This window comes from Calidris pugnax, unplaced genomic scaffold (genome assembly GCF_001431845.1).
Source record: "Calidris pugnax isolate Ruff unplaced genomic scaffold, ASM143184v1 scaffold219, whole genome shotgun sequence".
Lineage (NCBI taxonomy): Eukaryota > Metazoa > Chordata > Aves > Charadriiformes > Scolopacidae > Calidris > Calidris pugnax.
Genome location: NW_015094507.1, coordinates 7,445,152 through 7,467,892, shown reverse-complemented (window position 1 = coordinate 7,467,892; position 22,741 = coordinate 7,445,152). Strand labels below are relative to the sequence as shown.

At 37.9% G+C, this 22,741-nt stretch overlaps 1 protein-coding gene across 1 annotated transcript in view; it reads right to left on the bottom strand.

Annotated features, from left to right (window-relative positions):
• The window catches only part of REV3L (REV3 like, DNA directed polymerase zeta catalytic subunit), a 114,277-nt gene that overhangs the window by 66,210 nt on the left and 25,326 nt on the right, over positions 1-22,741 (bottom strand). Inside the window, exons 2-3 of the mRNA XM_014964432.1 lie at positions 1,781-1,842; positions 137-326 (exon numbers count right to left, since the gene is read on the bottom strand). Of these exons, the coding sequence (XP_014819918.1) occupies positions 137-326; positions 1,781-1,842 (252 nt within the window). The remainder of the gene's footprint in view (positions 1-136; positions 327-1,780; positions 1,843-22,741) is intronic.

Here is a 22,741-nt window from a genome sequence, read left to right as displayed (position 1 = left end):
TATAAAAAAACCACATGGGGGAGAAGAAAAAGGAAAAGCACTGCAGTCACCCAACTCCATAGTGAGTGCTTTATGTAGTACGACTGCAAAAACATTTCCAAACAAATAATCAAAAATCCTAACAGGTCATACTTACATTCCAGATACTAATGACACTTTGAAAACATGTTGAATAGTAGAAGATGGATTGCCTAAAGCCACATTAAGTGCTCTGTCGATGCTGAATGCCACTTGACGAAGATAGTATTCTGGATGCTGTCCAAAACCATCATATGGTACATAGAGGTAAGGAAAGATACCATGTAAGTGGAGACACGTCTTCTGACCTAAAGAGAAGAGGCAAACATTTATTTTCTAATGAGTACATAATTTTCTTCTTTTGAGTAGTCCCTAATTTTTTATCAAGTTATTTTTAGGTTCTGCAGATTGAAACAAGTTCAGGTGAATTTCAAACAAAAGGTACCTATTTTGAGCAGTTCTCACATGTGATTCATGGACAAAAGCAATACAGAACAGACAGGGTTACATGACATACACAACGGCAAAGTCTGCTGTTATGCAAGTATAATCCTAACAATTTTCTTTGTAGTAGTAAAATAATGCCTCTCTGAGAATAATTTTGCATATTGAGTCAGCGTTAGATGGTTAATGGTTTCTCAGCCTTTGTGAAAAATTTGCAGTACCAAAATTCTTCCCATTCCTCGCTGGGATGAGCAGACAATCTCTCAAAAAGAAAGTCCAGAGCATCTACAAGGGCATTCAATATTCTACTTACTAAGGCATAAATTGGGATATGGAAATAAACAATTTTCAACCTTTTAAATTTGTAGATCCCTAAGAGGTCTCTACTGCATATGCAGATCTCTAACATTCTAACAACACACTTATTTCCCAGCATTAGCTTTCTTGAGTCTGCAATAACACCAGAATGAAAGAACACACCACGAAAGCCATTGTGCTAGACCACAGCTTAAGCTTCGGCTTCAGACAAGGTAAGACAGTAACATGATCTGGGATCTCCCAAACCTAATGTGTTTTGGGGGGCTAGTCTCAACTGTAATGCATGTTCTCTGTTCTTTCCTCATGACAATACAACAGAGCATGCATTCACTGCTAAAACTAACATCAGATCCTGCTTGCCACCCTTCCAGTCCCAAAAATCATTCATGACTTTCACAGAAAAATACTATGAGCACATGCCACTGATTAACCCCCACTGCACTGCAAATTATATCATCTTGCATTTTGTTTTGATAAATTCTCTGCATGAAGACAGGAAAACAGTATCTAAACACAGTGCTTTCATCAACCAGGAGATAAGTATTACAAAGAGGCAGCACAACTTCACTGATCCACAAGACCAATGAAAAGACTTCCAAAAGCCTACTCTTTCAAACTGAGATCATTTTTCAAGCATGCGGACCTTGCCCAAACTATTTACACTCTTTCACACCTACGTCAGTGCACCATTGGCTACCCAGTGAAGACTGCTCTAGTTCCATTAAAGTGCACAAAAACCAGCTTCACAATCAGGACTGCTTGCAAATTTTTACACCTGTGAAATGCATGCCTCCAAATGCCATAAATAGGATAGTATTTTATTTTTACTAGGGGTCAGATGTATTGCTCTTTCTTCAAATATTTATCAGACGCTCACATAGTGTCTAGAAGTGAGAGAAATTGCTCAAAGGATGAAAGTACAAGTCCTTTTCCCAAGGTGAATTTTAGTCTTCCTATAACTCACTCCCATCATGTCTCTTCGGTAATGTTTAAATACAACCTATAGACGCATTCATAATGTTGAGGTCATCATCTATGATGAATTCTGCCCATGCTTTTAGACTATTTCAAGAGAAGAAAATTCTTATTTATGTATTACGTACTTCAAATAATAACAGACTAAGAAAAATGGGAAATGAAATAAAGAAATTGTGAACTAGAGGGGGCTTTGATGGTAAAACAAAGGACAGTAACAGTTTTACATAGTAGGAAAATCTCCGCCCCCATAATGTGGGAGAAGTCATTTATTAGTAGCATGTGAATTGAGAGAGTATCGATCTGTGCTGCGGTAGCAGACCATTTATTTTCTGTACCAAGTCATCAAGGCTGACTTTGAAATAAAGGATTCTCAACCCTTTCCCTGATACAATCAGCAGAAAATTAATAGCTGTTTAAACTTCTACAGTTCCTCTATTCAAATTTTTTTGTTGGTTTTTTTTGGGGGGGGGAAGTGTTTGGGGTTTTTTTTGGTTGAGTTGGAGTGGTGTGTTGCTATTTTTAAAAATGTGTGCCAGGATCATGTTCTGGGAGAAATTAAAATTCATTCATACATATTATTTATCTGAATACTGAAGCTTTTAAAAAACAAGTGAACAATTCACCCTATGTCAAACTAAATTTGATATTGGAGCTACAGAAGAAGAACTTCTGGTAAATGTATAGGTCTACCCGCCATGAATTTTATAGATTCAGGCTTTGCTACCTACAACTTGTCAGTCTAAATCTGTTCTGCACTTATGTTGTTGTTTTTTTTTAACACTAATAGCTATGAACACTTCTATTTGATAACACTTTAAAAAAATACTTTTGTTTTGATGGTTGCCCAACTATTCTGAGTTATAGTTAATTTATGTTCCCTCAGAAAACAACACTGCAATGCACCAGAATAAACAGAACAGGGAGATAGTCTAAACTTACTGTACTAAAATTCAGGTTCCTTTCAAGTTATGCAAGACAGCTAATAAATAATGATTTTATAGCTGGAACCTGATTACTCAAGTTAATTACATTTAAAAAAAACAATATACCCATTTCTACTGCAGCTATTAATAGTCCTTGCTGAACTGAAATGTGATTTTATTGTTGAATAAAAAAAGAACACATGAAGAAAGCTTCCTTCTGTCCCCTTCCCCTGCACCTCCTCCCTTTATGTGCAAAAACCCATGAAAAACACTATAGCTTTCAAGTGACCGAAGAGTCAAATTATCACCTAACACCAGGGAAATCTTTCAAAACATACACACTAAGCTGCTTTTCATTTTTGATTCTGCTAAGAAATCAAACAAGCCACTGCTGATTTAAGACTCCTATTAGGCCAGCAGCTGTCAAGCTACATGGGTTTATATAAACCTCCCTGGTCCGTGTTAGTATAGACTCATTTACCATGCTATTTGCTTATATTGCTATTTTTATTTACAATCCATATTACCACAAGCTTTACCCTGCTAGTGTAAAATCAAAGTCATTTGCTTCCATCATTTAAGTAAAAGCATCAAATTGCACTGAATGTGATAGTGTTGAGTCTGAAGCCCAGACTCCAGTAATAGCAGCCATGGTTTGCACTGAGCCATCACAAATGTTACTGAAGTATTAAACCCAAATATAGCACTTTGCATACTTGAAACCCACGAGACATTCAGAAAGCCAGCCTATTTTTTTTGAAGATGGTTGCCACATGCTTCACTCTTAGAAACACATATCAAGCATAATCCTTGAGCTATTGCATAATTTAAAATATCAGAAGAAAAATCTGTAGCAACCCTAAGAAAATTTCAATATAATTAGAAAAGAACTGAAACCAGTATGATAAAGGAGTGCAAAAGTTGCTCAACAACTGCTTAAGAAGATGCAAGAACTGATGTCTTCTGACCACCAGAATGCTCAGCCATACAGGTATAGACAAAACTGAGATGCAATCTATACAGAATCACAGAATAATTGAGGTTGGAATGGACTTTTGGAGGGCAGCTGGTCCAGCCCTCCTGCCCAAGCATAGGAACATCTAATTTCACAGCAGAATAAGCTAGACAACCTGAAGATTATTATTCAAGTGTCCTCAGAGAAGTAGTCTTTGACCATTTGAAAAAATTGATTTTGCTTTAAACTTATAAAAGTTTATTTCTGCTGAGATCAAATTGGACAAATTTCTCTACAAAAGAAAAATATGAAAATTATTAATAAGAGACATTACTGTATTGTCCAGTTCAGGAATAAAGTTTGCAAAGAAGTTAGTCAAAGAGCACCTAAGATTCACCACAACCAGCACATGAAAATCTGTGTGTATATTTGAGGAGGAGAAGACAGAATGGGGAATTCTGGATGTAATTCCACACACTCATGACTATCTGCCTGCTCATACTCCAGCAATGGGGGAGCTCATGCAGTTACTGCCTCCAGTTATCTCCACCGGAACATTTCCACTCTCATGGGAGAATTGTCTGAACAGAACATATAGATGATCCTAAACCAATGCAGTTTGTAGCCTACAATACTAAAGTATACTGGAATCTACTGAGCATATAAGTCAATGTTGAGATCAAGGCACCCCACAGAAACCACACACTAGGTGCTAGGATCTGTTCTACCTATGAATATCCAAATCCGTTTCACATTTTTGCATTAGATTTCACTAATGTTTTCACATTAGATTGATCCAATCACAAGGCTACAGGCAAAGCTCTACAGACCTGTATTTGTACCACCACAGACAGGTATGCAAGATTTCTACAATAAGAGCCCAACTCTGCAGCTGAGGAGCATTTCAGCCTCAGTATTGCTTATGCATTAGATAGGATGATTCTAAAATACAAAATCCTTGCGTCTGAGGTTTTTAATAATGAAAGAGAGCATGTCCTACATTAGTGATACAATTTTACTAATGTCTTACAAATGATACTCAGAGCCATTCAGCTCCTATCCTGTAATTCTTAATTTAGGAACGAACTATAAAGCCCTCACAAACTGAAGTCAATAATGGAAACACTGAGTAGACAATATCTCATTTAGTATTTAGAGAATAAAACCTAAAGCTATACAAATATAACTTCAGAAAACAGTTCAATGCTGGTCTACACACAAACATATTTTGCTGTAGTATTTCTGGCACAGAACAAGCTGATTCCATTACAAGAAACTAAGCAGAACCATGGGGAGCACCTACACAGAATCCACTCCTCTATGTAAACGAACAATCATTTTTGCTGAAGCTCTCCCTAAAGCTGTTATTTTAATTGCTGAACTATGATCCATTACTCCCGGACCACAGTAAAATACAGTGGGGTGGGAGTGAAAAGGAGAATGCAGCAGCACTTAAGTACATGGCAAAATCCCAAGATTTTAGGAAAATTCTATCAGGAGATTAAAAAAAGGATGCAGAAGATGGAAGACAAAGAGTTTTGTATACACTCATCATCTATTAGAAGTACTTTAGTGCAGTTTTGTAAAGTGGCAGCACTAATTAAACATGGACAGTATTAGCAGAAGAATGCTCACAAATGCATCAAGCATACCACTGCAGGATGCAGAAAAGTCTGGACAGACTTAAGGTATTTCCTTCCTTTAACAGCAATAGTAAAAGCAAAGACATTAGAAATCAAAAGACATGACACTACCATCTTTAAAAGATTAATAGGTATTTTTAAATAACTGCTGAACCATCAAGATATAAAAAAAAAAAAAAAGAAAAACCAACTGTGAACATGATGACTACAGAGAGTGGGAAAAGTAACTGTCCTGTTAGGAAAAAAATTCTAAAAATGAAAATTTCTAAATGGGATAAATATTAGAACCCAATTTCAAAGTAATTTCCTTCCCATAATAAAAAGTTACCATACCATAGGCAATCTCACTTACCCTTTCTCTAGGAATAGGCTTCAGAGAGCAACATCAAATTGTAATGGGAATATTTACTTTACCCTGATAGGTAGGTGCAACATGAGCATCTTCTGCACAGTTTAGATGGTGCTTTAAACTTAACCTATGCTGCTCACTGGAGTGAGCTTGTGTCACTGAATATCACTCAGAACTGAGCTACTGAAAATAGACAGGACTCAATTACTTTATAGTGCTAACACTGTCTATGAACGAAAGTCACCAGTCTTTACCTCTCACAGAAAGCAAGTAAGTCACATAAATGGACTGATATAAGTATGGTAATGCTTCGACGAAGACAAACCCCTTCCCTAGCAAAACTTAGGAAGGTCTTTTCCTCTTAAAATGTTTGCTATGTCATTAAGAAACATAAAAGTTAAGTTTAATCTTTTAATGTCAAAGAGTAGTATATTAGTAGTATATTACATCAATGTAACTTCTCCAGTGATTAAGCAAAACTCTTAACCTTTTTCCAGAGTCTTGACTCAAGTCAGCTTTTTTCCATGGGGTAAGAAGAAATGGAGGACTACACACACTGCAGTTTTGAAATACTGGATACTAGAGAAACAAGAATAATAAAATAAGGTCTTGCAGCAGCAAGATAACCTCAAAACAAAATCAAGAACCAAGCCCAAAGACCATTATTTCATATGTAATATTACATGTGTCAAGGCTTTCAGTTTTTCACTGGCAAGCGAGAAAATACTTATTCCAGTAACATTTGTAAAAGGGACAGAAAAAAATATTTTTAATTACATTTGTTTGAATCCAAATGGAGTGTTTGGTTATTTATAATTCTTGAGTCAGTAACTGTTCTTTGTGACATATAATACTTCTACTCTTGTGAAAAGAAAACAAAATAAAAGAAAGCTTATCCGCTAGGAAAACGAGTGCCTGTGACTCATTACAACTAGATTATTCCTCACCCTTGATGTAGATCCTTAGAGAAGGAGAAGGGCTGGGTTTTCCATCTGTAATTTAAAATTAAAAATCTCTGTATAACTAAATGCATATTGAAGTAATACCTAGCCTAGAATCAGAGATGAGAGTTCAATTCCCATGTAGGAAGACTTCATGTGTGGCCTTAGGCAAGTTACTTACCATAGATGATGCACTTTCTCATTGTGAAATGGATGTAACAGTACTTTCACATCTGAAAATTCTGTTAAAGGGATAAATACACAAAAGAGACCAAAAAAAAAAAAAAAAGTAATAAAGTATTTCTAGGTAATAAAATCATATTGTATCTAAAGTGCCAGATTCAAACAAAAAAAAAAAAAAAAAGAAAAAGAAAAAATGATGGGTTCTAGGAGTACACAATGGCTAGGAAGACATAATATAAAATGTTCAAACAAGCAGCAGTATTCTAATCAGGAAATTGCCACGTCAGTCTCAGCAAGCCTTCAAGAAAGAAAGCAAACTTTTGTGAGCAACTTGTAGACCTAGAATCACACTACTGAACGTATTCTTCTTCCAATAGCAGGCCTTATGCATCCTTTTTTATCTCACACTACTAAACCCTGAAATTGCACCCAGCTTTCTTCAACACTTCTGCAACAGCAAAATTGAAACAACCTGACCATATGAAAAATATATTACTTCCATCTTCCATCTATGGGATGGCTCAGTGCAGCAAGAAAAGTTAGTCAACAAATATGGAGGAAAAGAAAGCTATCAGAAGTAGTCAACATGAATTTACCAAGGGGAAGTCACGTCAGACTAACCTGATAGCTTTCTATGATGGCACAACTGGTTGGATAGATGAAAGGAGGGCAGTGGATGTTGTCTACCTTGACTTCAGCAAGGCTTTTGACACCATCTCCCACAGCATCCTCATAGCTAAGCTTAGGAAGTGTGGGTTAGATGAATGGACAGTTAAGTGGATTGAAAACTGGCTGAAAGACAGAGCTCAGAGGGTTGCGATTAGGGGCACAGAATCCAGCTGAAAGTCTGTAACAAATGGTGTTCCCCAGGGGTCAGTACTGGATCCAGTCCTCTTCAATATATTCATCAATGACCTGGACGAAGGGATGGAACGTACCCTCAGCAAGTTTGCTGATGACACAAAACTAGGAGGGGTGGTTGACACCCCAGAAGGCTGTGCTGCCATCCAGTGAGACCCGGACAGGCTGGAGAGTTGGGCTGAGAGAAATCTAATGAAATTTCACAAGGGCAAGTGTAGGGTGCTGCACCTGGGGAGAAATAACCCCAAGCACCAGTACAGGTTGGGGGCTGACCTGCTGGAGGAAAAAGACCTGGGAGTTCTTGTGGACAACAGGATGACCATGAGCCAGAAATGTGCCTTTGTGGCCAAGAAGGCCAATGGCATCCTGGGGTGCATCAAGAAGAGCATGGCCAGCAGGTCAAGGGAGGTCATCCTGCCCCTCTACTCTGCCCTGGTGAGGCTCCATCTGGACTACTGTGTCCAGTTCTGGGCTCCCCAGTTCAAGAAGGACAGGGAACTGCTGGAGAGGGTACAGCAAAGGGCAACAAAGATGATTAAGGGCCTGGAGCATCCCTCCTACGAGGAGAGGCTGAGGGGGTTGGGTCTTTTCAGTCTTGAGAAGAGAAGGCTTAGGGGAGATCTAATTAATGTGTACAAATACTTAAAGGGAGGATGTCAGGAGGACGGGGCTGGTCTTTTCTCAGTGGTGCCCAGTGACAGGACAGGAGGTAATGGGTACAAACTTGAGTATAAGAAGTTCCACCTAAACATGAGGAGGAACTTCTTTACTGTGAGAGTGGTGGAGCACTGGAACAGGCTGCCCAGAGAGGTGGTGGAGTCTCCTTCTCTGGAGACATTCAAACCCCACCTGGACAAGCTCCTGTGCAACCTGCTCTAGGTAGACCTGCTATGGCCGGGGGTTGGACTAGATTATCTCCAGAGGTCCCTTCCAACCCCATATGATTCTATGATTCTCCCTATATTCAAAAACAAAGATCAAAATTTGGAATAAGAATCACCACTTCAGTAAGCTCCCAAAAGCAGACAAGGAAATCTCACAAATTAGAAGAAAACGCAACCTATCATTGGTTTGGGGGTCAGGGTACTCCCTCCAAACGCACAGGCATAAAAGCATTCTGATGCTTTTGAAAGCAGCACAAGGATCATCTCCCCAGAATACATGTACAGGTACATCATCAGTAAGGAACAGCTATTACCTACAGTTATCACCAAGCAAAATAAGTGACTTCGTACTAGAGATTGTAGGAAAAATCTCCATGAAGTTTACTGTTATGCAGTCAAACTAGAACCAGGTAAGTCCAGAGATAGAGAAGATAATTTTAAAGTACAAATCTCTTGAAATAAAAGAGACCAAGATTAAGCACCTCAGAGATCAAGGATGAGCTATGTATAAACCATTCTTCACAAGTTTAATTACTTGTGAGTTATGAGAAACGACAACAGTATTTTCTTTTTTTCTTAGTAGAAACAAGCAGATATACAAGGTTAGGTTAGGTATTTGCTTAATTAAATACCCATCTACAAAATAAGCCATATACAAAATGTTATCCTTGCTTCCTCTATTGACAGACTACTCATGTAAGCAGCTGGACAATACCAGTAATATTTCTAGAATGAGTGTCAAAAATCACCAGGACGCCAGCTACAATGAACTAAGACACACGAAGAAAGAAAATACAGCTGGCTGCAGCTACAGATTCTAGCTATCATACCAGGCTCTTGGCATGCAGAGGCTGAGAACACAGGCCAAGCTGCTATTCCAGTAAGAAAAGCAACCACATGAATACAAGAGGCAGACTATATTAGACTGCACTGACCAAAGCATAGCTGAATAGAAAAGAGCGTATTTACTAGTCTCAGATAAACTAATGGTATCCTGTAAAAGATGAAAAAATAAGTCAGTAGTAAAAAGGGGCAGCAGAGTAGTTGCACAGCCTTTTGTTTCTATTTCCTTCAACTATTTTTTATTAATGACTGTTACTGCTACACAAATTCTCTTAGCTATCTTATCAGTCTTTCCTGATGAAATTAATACAAGCCACATGTAAATGGAAATTGGTGCATATATATTCAAAGGAGAAAAAGTTTTGATGGTTGGTAACTGAACTTTCACCTCTGCACGAGGCTAATCTGTGTAATGAGTATGCACTGTTCCCATCACTATTCACCCCTTTTTCCTGTGTCAGACAAAACCAGTTGAAACATTTTTATAGATAGCTAGTTAGAAAAAAGACACTTTTCAGAAATGTTGACTATCTATAAATTACTGAACACCACCAAATTTGTGTAATCCCAGAGAAATGATACACTGTATACACACTTTCAAGAGTCAGATTAGTTTATGTCAACAAGTAAATGACACCACATTCCCTTCCTCTATTTTTCAAACAGTGCTAACTAATTCCATGAATGTGTCTTGGAATTTTTCTTTTCTTCTGTATTTGCATTAAGATCTATCATTTGCAGGTAACTGCCATGTCAGCCTATTCCTCTGACAACAAACTCCACAAAACCAAGCACTGTTCTTAGGATATCCATAAGCAAATTTGCAACACTTGATATCACACATATCACATATACCCTTTTATTTCATTAAAGAAGTTCTTAACATCTTTTGTACATTATAAGCTTACCATTTTTGGTCAAGCAGCAACTTACTTCGAGAGTACTTCCTTACTTTAGACACCTTTTAAACCTGTCTATAGGCTTTTGAAAGGGCTACATGGTGTGCAGCAGCAATAGCAGGGAACAGAACTTCATGACCCAGAAAATAAACTGTTCTTATTATCTTACTAACTCTGTGTTCAGGGTTTATGCAGCAAGCTGTTGGCAGATGGGGGGTGAGGGGCTGCAGGGGTGGCCACTGTGGGAAGAAGCTGGGACTGCCCTGTGTGGAACACAGAGAGCTCCAGCAGACCCACCACAGAGCACAGCTGAGCCCCACAGCCAAGTTGGGGCACCCCTGGGAAAACATGCTTAAGAAAGGGAACACAAAGTCAGAGAAAAGAGGAGGAACAGCTCCACGGCAGAGCAGATATCCCCCGCAGCTCATGGAAGAGCCCACATCATAGCAGATATTCCCTGCAGCCCGTAGAGGACCCCACAGTGGAGCACAAGGATATTCCTGAAGGAACTGCAGCCCATGGAGAACCCACACCAGAGCAGAGGAAAGATGTGAGGAGGAAGGAGTGGCAGAAAGATAATACTGTGTACTGACTGCAACCCCCCTGCCATCCTCCTTGTGAGCTTCCAGGGCGGGGGTGGCATATGTGGTTTGGGGGAGTCTGGAGTGAAGGAATGAAGCTGAGCCTCGGAGAGGAGGGAGGAAAGGTGTGCTGGTTTAACATTCGAGTTTGTTTCTCTCTACCTGTATCCATTTTAATTGGCAATAAATCAGTTAATTTTCCCCAAGTACAGTCTGTTCTGCCTGCAATGGTAGTTGGTAAGCAATTGTCCTGTAGTTATCTCAACCTATTGCTTTACTGTTTCTGTTTTTCCTATTTTATCCCCCTGCCCTGCCAGACTAGGGGTGTATGTGTGTTGGTGCAAGCAAACAGCTGGGTGGGAATTTGGTTGTTACCCAAGTTTAACATGGCACACACCAATTAACAGAAATGATCCCCTGGATGTCAACCTCTAGAGCCTACAAACTATTTCAGAAGGCTTAGAAAAGGTAACAATGTAAAGCAAGTCTTAGTGTTAGTAGTCTTATACCTGCTACTTTGTGATCTATAACTTCACCAGAAAATTTCAGAGGGTGCAAGTCTTTGCTTTAAATCTTTACTCAGAGTAGAAACTTCAGCCTACCCATATTAACTTAATAAAGAAACAACATACAGCACCAATCCCCAAAGTAATAAAACTTTCAGTGCAATGTTAACATATTTCACCACAAACTTGCCATAAATCAGTCATATTACCATAACTTACATTAAACAAACATTCTTCCACTAATATAATTATTGAACAATGTAGAAGAAAGTACCATCCCTTACAACAAACCTATTTTAAAACATATTAGTGAAAGACATGCTTATTCATGAGTCTTCCAAGAACGGCTATGCATGAAGGTGCAGAAAGTTCAAGACATTTCCAAGGAGGGGAAGGGGGAAGTTACAGCAAGCATACAGGGCAAGAAAATGCTCTAATCCATTGAAGCTTTTAAAAAAGAATGCTACAAATTAAGGCTGCATGAATCCTTATTCAAAGTTTTCCCTAAGGATTCGCAAGATAGGACCCCTTCAACCAGCTACACAAGTGAAATGACTTTCCGCTGATACAGCAGCCTTTGGTTTGCTGTGAACCGATCCAATCCCCAGCCAAAGTCAATTCCATAGAGCTGTTAGACGGAGCAGCTCCACAGATGATTTTCAGAAGCTGTATTAAAAGCTGGGGGTCTGAATCCTAATTTGTCTAACAGAATTGTAAATCCTGAGCAATTCTATAGTTTGTACCACACATGCACACACAGAAATCTTACTGCCCCCTTTGCCTTCAGATCATTTCTAACCTCTTCGCTCCGGTTTAACAGTTGTTCAATAATTATTATACTTATCTCCAATAGGAATAACTCTTAAGAGATACTGTGCAAGTGCAAAAAAAAAAAAAAACCCAAACCTGTTTTAAACACTAGAAACAATAGTGGCATTAGAAAAGTCAAATTCAGATTTATAGCATTTGTTTTTGTTTGGTTTTTTTTATTTATTTATTCCAATGAAAGATGTTCTCCTTTACACTACAATAGTGTGGTATAGGGAAATCATGCTACATTAATGTTATTTGTTTTTATTTTGCTTGCCAAAATATCAGATAGCCTGTTTGCTTGTCGAAAGACATGGGAGGATAATAGTCTTAAACAAGAAAAAAAAGTCCTTGAAACCAAAAGTAAATGAAACTAGCTTTTTTTTAGACTTACTCTTTTCCCAGATTTATCCATGGTACTTCAAAAGAACCTATATTTTAGCTTTTTGTCCTCTACTGTGAATCCTGAGATCTCTGCTACACCCTCAGCTGTGGTTACTAACAAGCAGGGTTTCCCCCCCACTCCAGGTAAACAAAAGTCTAAAGTCAACAGATGCTAAATACAGGCACAGCATCTGTGACTCTTCAAATGTGATCTTTTTATGCCTTCTTCTGTTCTTTTATATATTACAAAATATGTAAATGAATGCTCTTTCAGTAATACAGCTGGTGTTACTATTTTATTCTGCACATTTTGCAATACTATTAAGTATCTTACTTCCTATTTTGGTTTCTTTTGTGACATGCTACTTCACTTCCTCATCTTGAATTAGGCATCCATTCCCCTCTTTTCATCTTCTGTAAAGTCTGCTGTCTCTTGGCAGCACTGGAAGGGTTTCATGGCTTTACGCCTGCTCTAGCCTTTCTTTCTGCAAAGAATGCCCAGCCTTAGTAGCACTCTTATCTTAGGCTCGTTACAGTCATTAATTGATAACATACACGCTGTTCTAGTTCTTCATGTAATTAGAACTGTAAGATCTTTTTCTGTCTCAGTGCTACAGCAAAAAAATTCAAACATTTGAGCACTTTACAGAAAGCATGTATCCAAAGACTGCTTGTTTTGTACAGATCATTTAATGTGGTTGTCTTGTATTTACTCAGTAACCTCCAGAGCAGCTGTAAAGACTGTGTAGACTGAATGTTTCACTTGTCAAGACAAGGTATTTATAGCAATGTCTGCGTTCTTTAAGAAGTGTTTTGAAGTGTTACTCAGAACTATCTGTTGCCAATGTGGTATCACCCTGTCCAGATATTCCTATTTTACAGGGTCATCTCACTGGCTTTTAAATTGTTGAAATTCTGTGCACAGCACAACTCCAATTATTGACTACCTTTCTGCACTGAAAACAAAAGCTCTCCCCCTCACATATAATTAAAAAGAACAAAGGGAGAAAAACCAGCTAGCAATCTAGCTTCACATTTTAAGCTAATTCAACAAATGCTCAGAGGGAGTACTTAATACCAGTCATTCCCTTGCTCTGTTCAAATCTGAATCCTCTCTACCTCCACTTATCCTTTTTTCCCAAACCAACGACAGCAGTGATATAAAAGCAGTATGTTTTAATGCTTTTTGACCAGCCTTCCCAAAAATGTATTCCTTACATTTGATCTTAAAATTTTAAGATCAAGACTGAACATTATCAAAAGTGACAGAAACGTGACAAACTCCTTCCAGCACTGATGCATTGTCAAATGGATTTTTATTTTTTACTATCAGTTCACAGCTTTTTCTAAAATGGAGTTTTCTGTTAATGTTTTAATAGATTTCCTATTGTTTAAGAGTCAAGATACTATGCTTTAGAAGCTTCCTGCATCCTGTGTTTTGAATGGCCTACAGCACTGAAATCAGAGAAGCAGAGAAGTATACTTTGGTTATAATCAGCATTGTTCGTGTTCTTGAAAGGTCACTGTGGAATGAACTCACTACTTGGGCAGCTCACTAGGAATTATCCTGGAATCTTAATTGTACAGATGTATCCTACACCTACCGAAAGTTTCTTATTATCACCGTTATCATTGACAATGTAATGGACTGTGCATCCACATATTTACAATAACGACTATGCGGATGATTATGGTACTTTTAAGTAGTGCTATATATGGGAACTGTTCAGGTATTTACTTTTTCTTTAATGTAGCACCTGGTTCAGAGAAAAATTGACAGGAAAAAGCCTGAATAACTGTAGGACCAGCTACAAGAAAAGACCAGTGACTCAGTGATACACTGCACACTACAAGTGTGTATCTAAGCAATAATGTATCTAAGCAGTAATGGAGGTTTCTTCCGTGGTTTTGTCTAAAAGCATTAATAGGGTGCAGCAAGAGCAGAATAACTGCAATCAAATATAAAGACTCTCCCTCTCTGGACTCTCAGTAGCCCTACTGATGGTATCCAGCAAGCACAGAAAGAAAAATGAAGAGAAAAAACCCACTAAAAACACTCTTAAAAAACAAACCACACATGGAGAGGAGAAGTGAAAAGATAAATGGAGAGATAAAGAAACATGGGGAGAAAACAGGAAGCAGGGGTCTGAAAATGACAGGAAAAACAGACAGAGCAGTCTGGCAGATGATAACCACTCATAACCTGAATTCAACTTGCAATTCAAACAGTCAATCCATTGGCAGAAAACTTAGTAAGTGCCAGAATTAGGTGCTATTAGTTAAGCCTTTGGGTCCTCAAACTGGGGAAATGTATTAAATAAGAGTATAATGGTGCAACTGACAGTGATTCTTTCACAGAACCTTAGCTTCACCTGATACACAGGAAAGACCTGGAATCTGCAAGCACGTCAGAAGTACATGCTGAACAAGTTACTTGCATAATGCATTTCTCATTTGTCACAGTAGTTCGAAATTTATGCCAATAAAGCAGGCATCAACACATTCGGAAAGATTCATCATCGAGGCAGATGAGTATCATTCTAGAAAACAGACACCACTCCCACCTTTCTCTTGGAATTTTTATTGTGATGACTAGTCATATGGTAAAAAAGCAGAGGGAGCCTTTTTTACACTGAGACAGCTAAAAATTATTCAGACAACTGCTAAGCATTTCTATGCTTAATTAAATCATTAAGCACTGTAATGTTATAAAACCTTAAACCCTAAAAAACTTAGATCCCCCACAAAAGTTCAAGAAATTTAAAATCTAGTATCTTCATTTTGGAATCTCAGTTCTTCATGTACAAGTTAACATCATTACCTCAGCTCTGACTTGCAGGTAACTTCACAAAAAGTTACAAGTACTTCAATATTACAGGAAAAATACTATCTCAAAGGGCATGTTTTATTTGGGTTAAGTTTTTGACTGTGGTTGATAAATAAGATTATGCCTACCAGCTAAGTAATTGGATAAAAAGTCACTAAGCACCATGTGCTAATTGCTAGAGAGAATGTGAAAAAATAGCATTTGATCACATTATTGAAAATCATCCTAATGCTTTCACACTGGGGAAAAGATTTCTGGCATACCTTCACACTGTCTAGTGACTGCAACCCTGGTGCTCTTTAAACAAATAATTTATATGCAACACTGATAAAACAGGGACTGCAGAACTCCTACAGAAGATGAGGAAAAGATGAGATGGCAAGGGAATTACTTAAAATTTTGCAACTTTGAAGGTTGGAGATGTCACTACTCATTGAAGGTGGGTTGGACTAGGTAACATTTAAAGATCCCTTCCAATCCGAATCATTCTATGATGATGAAAAAACAATCTGAATTGGCCAGCAGATGCTACTTGGCAGACCTTGCTCAGCTATATCAAGAAATAAAGTAATTTGCTCCTTCCCTCAGGAAACAGAAAGGAACCAAAAGTCTTTATTATCAAAATTTCTGTTGGTATTTCCAAGGGTCCATAAGCCTGTATTTCTCTTTTGTTGCCTAGGCGTAGCTAATACTCTATTTATCATGTTTTGATAAACAGCATAAAGAAGCCAGCCAATTAACAATAAGACATAGAACAATGGAAGAGTTTGACATAGGCAAAAGCTAGATGTGTTCAATCTGAAAGCATCAATTTATTGAAGTTCAAGGCTGTTGGTAAGTCATAAAATTCCTATAGGAAGCAGCAGTATATTATCAGAACATACAGAACTAAGCAACCATGAATAGTATCATGACACGTACATTTTGCTGGTGTAAGAATGATATCAGCTTTTACACGCCACTTCGGAGAACAGCCATCTACCAAACACAAATTGACTGACATTAAGTTCAACCTCAGCACAACTGACATCTAACACACCATTTAATCTTCTTAATCAAGATCAGTCCAAACCAAAGAGAGGGAACCAGTTATGTTACAAACTCTATTTTGTTCAGTTATTTCTGTATGCTTTTATCCTGAATCTATACTTTTTCATACAATTCCAGCTCTTTAAGAGCAACAAAACAGCAGGTGTCACCTTGTGGCTGGAATTAATAATGTACTAGATCCCTTATGAACTTTAATCTAAAAACAGTTTTATGACAGTGCTGCATGTTCAGCATTTGCACACATCAACTTCACCAAAAGGTGAAACAACAAATGCAGTTGTATGCAAATGCTACAGCTGAATTGCTACAGATTTACTTCTCATACCAGCACATCAGAAGCCACATTATAAACGTATATAGATTAGTTTGAGTTAAAGTACTTGCTCACTGGTTGGTTTCTCCAAAATGTCAAGTTTATTTAAACATGACCCATGACTTGCTGCTGAAATCTAAGTATATTTTAAGTTATTACATATAAGGTAAATTTTTAAAAGATATTTATTTAAGCATCATTTGGACCTAGCATACAGCACACTGTCCATTTAGATCTTTGCGTTTTCAGATTACCGTGAATTAAGTGGAAAACACCTCAATATTCGAGATACTACCTCTTTTCCCCCACATTAACAACACTTAGAAAGAAGTGAAATCATAGAATCGTAGAATAGTTTGGGTTGGAAGGGACTTTTAAAGGTCATCTAGTCCAAACCCTCTGCAATCAGCAGGGACATCTTCAACTAGATCAGGCGGCTCAGAGCCTGGTCCAACCTGGCCTTGTATGTTTCCAGGGATGGGGCATCTAACACCTCTCTGGGCAATCTAAATAAGACACAGCTATTCAAAACTGCTATATATGCTCCTCCGGTTTTAATTCCTGTCCTTTTATTCCTCTAGGAAGGGCAAGGGAAAGGAAAAAAAGCAAAATGCAGCATAAAGGAAAGAAAAAACCCAACCCCTCAAACCAACTTTGTGCTCCAAGCGTTTCAACACAAAAATATCCTCCAAGTGTTTCTACAGAGAGAAGACATGACATAGAAAGATGATTCTTTAGAAAAAGCAATTCAGCTGTAGAGATAAAAATCAGAAGAAAACTAAGCTGCCTAGGTTCTCCATTTCTCTTTTGAAACTGTACAAGACTTTGGACATCTGCACTAGGAACTGAACTGGAACACTAATCTGGCTCAAACTTCATCCTGCAAAAAAGATTACCCTTTCAACAGATATCAGTTCTGCCAAGTTCACCATAACTGCGCAGCTTAATTGTGCCAGAACACACAGAAGCAAAGCTGCACAGGGCAGTCGTGCACAGTTCTTGCTTCTTACAGTATCTGTGTCAGCTAACAGACCACATAAGCAGCTCTCAAAAATATAACCTAAATGTTAGCTGCTTTAAAAGCAAAGGAAAACAATTCTGTACTGCCACATTCTTAGAAGTGGGAAGGAACAGTTAGACAGTATGTACACCCATAAAGCTTTTACATTGTGCCGCTTACACGATTTTACTACAGAAAGATAAAACAGTGTTTTCTGCAAGTACAAGGAAATACTAGAATGCCAGTTAACTAACTGTTATAAAGTATTTGAGCAAACAGTCTTTTTTGAGGTCAGCCTTTCATTAGCTAGTGACAGAAAACCCTTAAGGTATTCTAAGTGGTTTTAAAAAACAATAACAATCTCTAGATGTACCTCAATTTTAAAGCAAGCTGGCCAGCCAGTATTTTACAATAGCTTTGGCAAACTAGATTGACAAATCAAGACTAATAAAATGAAAAGGGATTTGTTCTACATTTTCAAAACACAAATCCTATTATTTTTATCACTTGTAAACAACATAAGATGACTTGAGTTTCACGTAGAGAAAAAGAACTAATTAATCCAGAGTGTAAAGCAAATTAAGTGTTTCTAAAAGCAGAGTAATTATATCAATGTTAATGTAACTGGATCAGAGTTCAGACAGTGGTTACTGAATGGGGAAATTCAGATTTCTGCCTTTTTTTTTTTTTTTTAAAGTTGATTGGTTCATAATCAAGAAAGGTACCAGTAAAGCTTTATATACTTTGTAGTTATTTATTGGACAACACAAACAGACAGAATAATCAACGTGAAATCATGTGTTCATACTTTAAGGCTATGGGATCACAATACACCGGAAATGAACAAAACCAGTGAGTTTCAAACTTTAAGATAGATTTACTTAACACCTACAGGTCAAAAACCAGCTGTGACTCCCAAACGAATTAACAGAATTAACAAGAATGCAAACATGACAAAAGTTACATACAGCAAGAATCTCCTTCCCCCACCCCCAAGTGAACCAATGCCAGTTTTGGGAAAGTCCTTCATAACAAAAGATCTACACAATGAAAACAAACGTGCACAAAAGTTCTCAAAGAAATCGTAACACAAGAAATTGGCTCAGCACTGGAGATTCAAACATATCCACACAAATGAAGCAATGCTTCCTCAGGGACAGTTCAGCACGCTTTTTAGTTACTGTGTCAGAATTCTGATTTATCAAATCACTTTTAAAAAGAGTGGAACAAAAGCAATCTAGTTATAATACCCCCACAATAGAGGATTCAAGACACACCCGCCACAATGTGTAGCTCGGCATGCAAAAGAATGCCAATTTACTTAAACATTCAGGAAAAAGCAAGGCTATTGTTAAGAAAACTTTCAAGTACTGGTGATAGAAATCAACATTGTGGCCTGCCATGTGACCAGGCTTACATTTTTGCTCCAGAGAAATTTGAGGTTAACCAACTAATAATTAACATCTGCACTCAACTGGAAGACATATAGCTCTAGGGATGTGTGTTACAAAACACGCTATTTTCTAAAGTCTCTTTATTCTAGTTAAAAAAAAATAAATGCTTAACAGTCTAATTTGCAGCTCGTTGCTTATTAAAAATTGTGCAGACAAGCCCCCAATGTAAATGATAAATGTGCATAAATATAACTTTCCTTTTTCTAATGGAGACACATCTAATAAAGGATTGTCTAACTTCAAATGGAGCTAATAAGGTCAAAGTAATTTTAAAACTTCCTTAGTCCCAAGTCAATTATTTCAGCAGAAGTAGAATCACTACAAAAATAAGCAGATACAATCTACTGATGAAATTACTCTTCATGTAATTATCACACCATATATAAATGACATGATCTGTCTAGTTACCTGCCTGCATTTTTAGGGCCCATGCATCCCATCTAAAAGTGTGAGGGTCTTTATTTGCAATTCCTTATCTTGGCTCATTTCACTATGTGTATTTGAATCCAAAGCTTGTGTCACCTACTTTGTGCTACTTTTTACTCCATAAAGATGTTTCTGTAACTGTTGCCCCCTGGGGAAAAGAAGAGTACATTTATTTTCATGTGTCTAATTGTCAATAGAACTGTACTGTTTACACAAACCTAACAGTGAAACGAGCCTAAGGACTCCTACCACTGAAGTTTGACCTATAAGCAAAAAGCAAAAAGCTAAGTGTTGAGAAAAAAACATAAAAACAGTAGGAACACCACCATCATCTCTACCAAGCTGCATATTTTACATACCTACGAGTCAGATTGATCTTTTTTCTTGGTCCAGAGGCCCACCTTTTCTTTTAAGTATGAGGTTTATCCAGTCTAATAAGTTAAGCATTACAGTTCTTCTAAGTCAAATAGGAGTAGGGGTAGATGGACCCCTTCAACAGGTAATTCATCCTAATTTAAGACAGCAGTTGTACAGACACCACCACTCCGGTGTTTCAGGGGCACAATCAGCTACATCTAAAACAGCTAGAAAGCAGAATAGCAACAGAAAATGGAAAAGTGATTTCCCACCATGGAAATTTGGAACTACATTTTACAGGGAAGTTACATGCATAAAGATTTGGAAGAACTGGGTGAAAGTTCAGGTTGTCGCCACCAGATACATTTTCTAACAAACTTCAAACACTCTCCACCATGTTCTAAAGTTGCCTAACTTTTCACCTCTGTGTTGTAATTACCAGATGACACTACACCAGGTTTATTTACACCAATATATAACACAACTGAGCATCACTTTTTGTCATGCTATCATCTCCCTTTGAAGTTGAGGGGAAAAAAACCTCCAAAATGATGTTTTCATAAGCACAAGGAGAATCACTTTGTGGTATTTGTGAAATTTTAAATTAAATTCTAAGTTTCCCTGCCCTCCTTAAGCACAGGAATGGTCAATGGTCATCACCTCCCAACAGCCTTCTTAGGAGCACATTCTGCTTAAACAATCAAAGCCACAGTAACATTTAATCAGAAAAATCCAATGCAACTTGCATTGCCAAGCAAATCATAGTGATCCTATGTTACAAAGCTTGAAGCTTTATGAGGAATACAATGAAGAGCACTTGATAGTTTGCCACTAAAGAGTATAAAGTCCTTTCAACTAAGCCCATTTTTTAGACCTCTCTTTTATCCTTCAAAATAAAAGATCTGGCATAGCTTTGTAGCTAAGGACTTTCTCTGAGTCGCCTGAACCCTCAAATTAACAGATGAAGACTGCTGACAGAAGGGGAACAATACGGAAATTGTTGATAGCTGGACTGGCCAGAAAGCAGTGACGTTCTGACAAATAATTTCTTCCTTTATTAGTTTCTCTTCTTTAAGAATTCAGTTTCAACCAGGAACAATACTCACTCAAGCTGGAGTGTATACTCTGTGAAGGACATAAATGAACAATACTGAATTCAGCAAATACTCAATGAAGAGCAAAGAATGAAGCCAGTTGCCTAGAAGAGGCTCACTCCTCCTGCAATTGGTGTGGGTATTGAAGTAAACATGACAATGTCAGCTGCTTCTTGTATGACCACAATTATCTCTCCCTTCCACTTAAGATCTCTCCAATGATTCATTCTGACTAGTATTTCATCAACATGGGTTGTGTAAATTATAACCAAGTAAGAAATCTTGGCAATCTTGAAATCTGATGGCAAGGGGTGAGCTTCTTTCCGTAGATGGGCCTGAGTGTTTGGAAACATTTGTTTCCAAAACAATACTGATGGGTATTTTGCAATGACCTCTCACACTCTCAGGAAGAGGCAAGGGCAGTGATAGTGCCAGGAAGGCCTCAGTGCAAGAAAATCAGTGCAAGACCAGTGAAATACTTGTATTGCCACAAATAAGTAAATCTGTCTAGAAATAAAGATAACTGTTTCAACTAATACTGTGATGCTGTATTTTGCCTTAGTACACTTGATGCTGAAGTGCTCAACAGTAGCAGGTACACACTTGCTTTAGAAAAGAACTGCAGAGGCTTTCTATTTCTGTTTTACACAGTACAGAATCAAACCAGGAATAGCCTGATACTGTTCTCTCCTAAAACTGCTTTTTACAGTGTCACTTTTTTATATAATAAAAGGGGTTGTAATAAAAATAGACTGTGCATGCCAAACTGCATTTCTCTTTACTAAAATACTGGCTTTAATAGGCTGGCACATTTGCCTGATCTTTCCATAGATCTAACCAGATCAAACACTGCCTGAAAAGGCATCTCATGTCTTTTACAACCTTTTGGAAAACGGTTTCCTCACACAAAGGAAGCAAGGAAACATCATCTGCCAAAACACAATAAGCATCAGAAATATTTAGCAATAATGGATATGTAATGAATCCCAATGATTCAATCCAAACATTTCTGGGTTTGCACCTGGCCAAAATGCTACTATATATCTGAAAGGGAGAAAGAATCAAAAGGCAAGTAAATTCTATCCACATCACATCTATTTTACAAGGTAAGAACTGAAGTGGTCACTAAGGGTAAGGTATGCCTTCATCATAGGATTCTCTCTTCTAGCCAGAAAGAAGAGATCGCAGGTTGACACCACTTGCCCTTTCGGCCCTGAGCTACAGGGTGTGAGAGCACTCACAGCACCGGCATCTTCTTAGTCACAAGCAGTCAGAAGAATCCAATCCTGCACATGCTGAATTATTAACCAGATACATTTCTAAAGACAAGCCAATCTCTAGAACTGGTTTATCGAGCTAAATTTTACTAAAATCATGCATTTAACAGCTGCTTTGGAAGACAACACAGGCTTCCCTGCTCAATGACACTAATCTCCCATGCTTTCTAGTAAGATAATAGCAGAGAGAGAGAGACCCTGACTACCCAAGGATGCCTTTCATAGAAAAGTTACATTTAACTTCAAATTCTGATTCCACCGTGACAACGCTCATGGTGACAGTGACAACAGGTGAAGACACTACAACTGATTCCTCAAATGTTTTGAAAGTACAGGCATGATGTTTTGCCTGGCATCCCTGGAAGCCTGAGCGCATACAGCGTTACAGCAGCACATAAATTTACAATGCATCAGCTGCCCCTG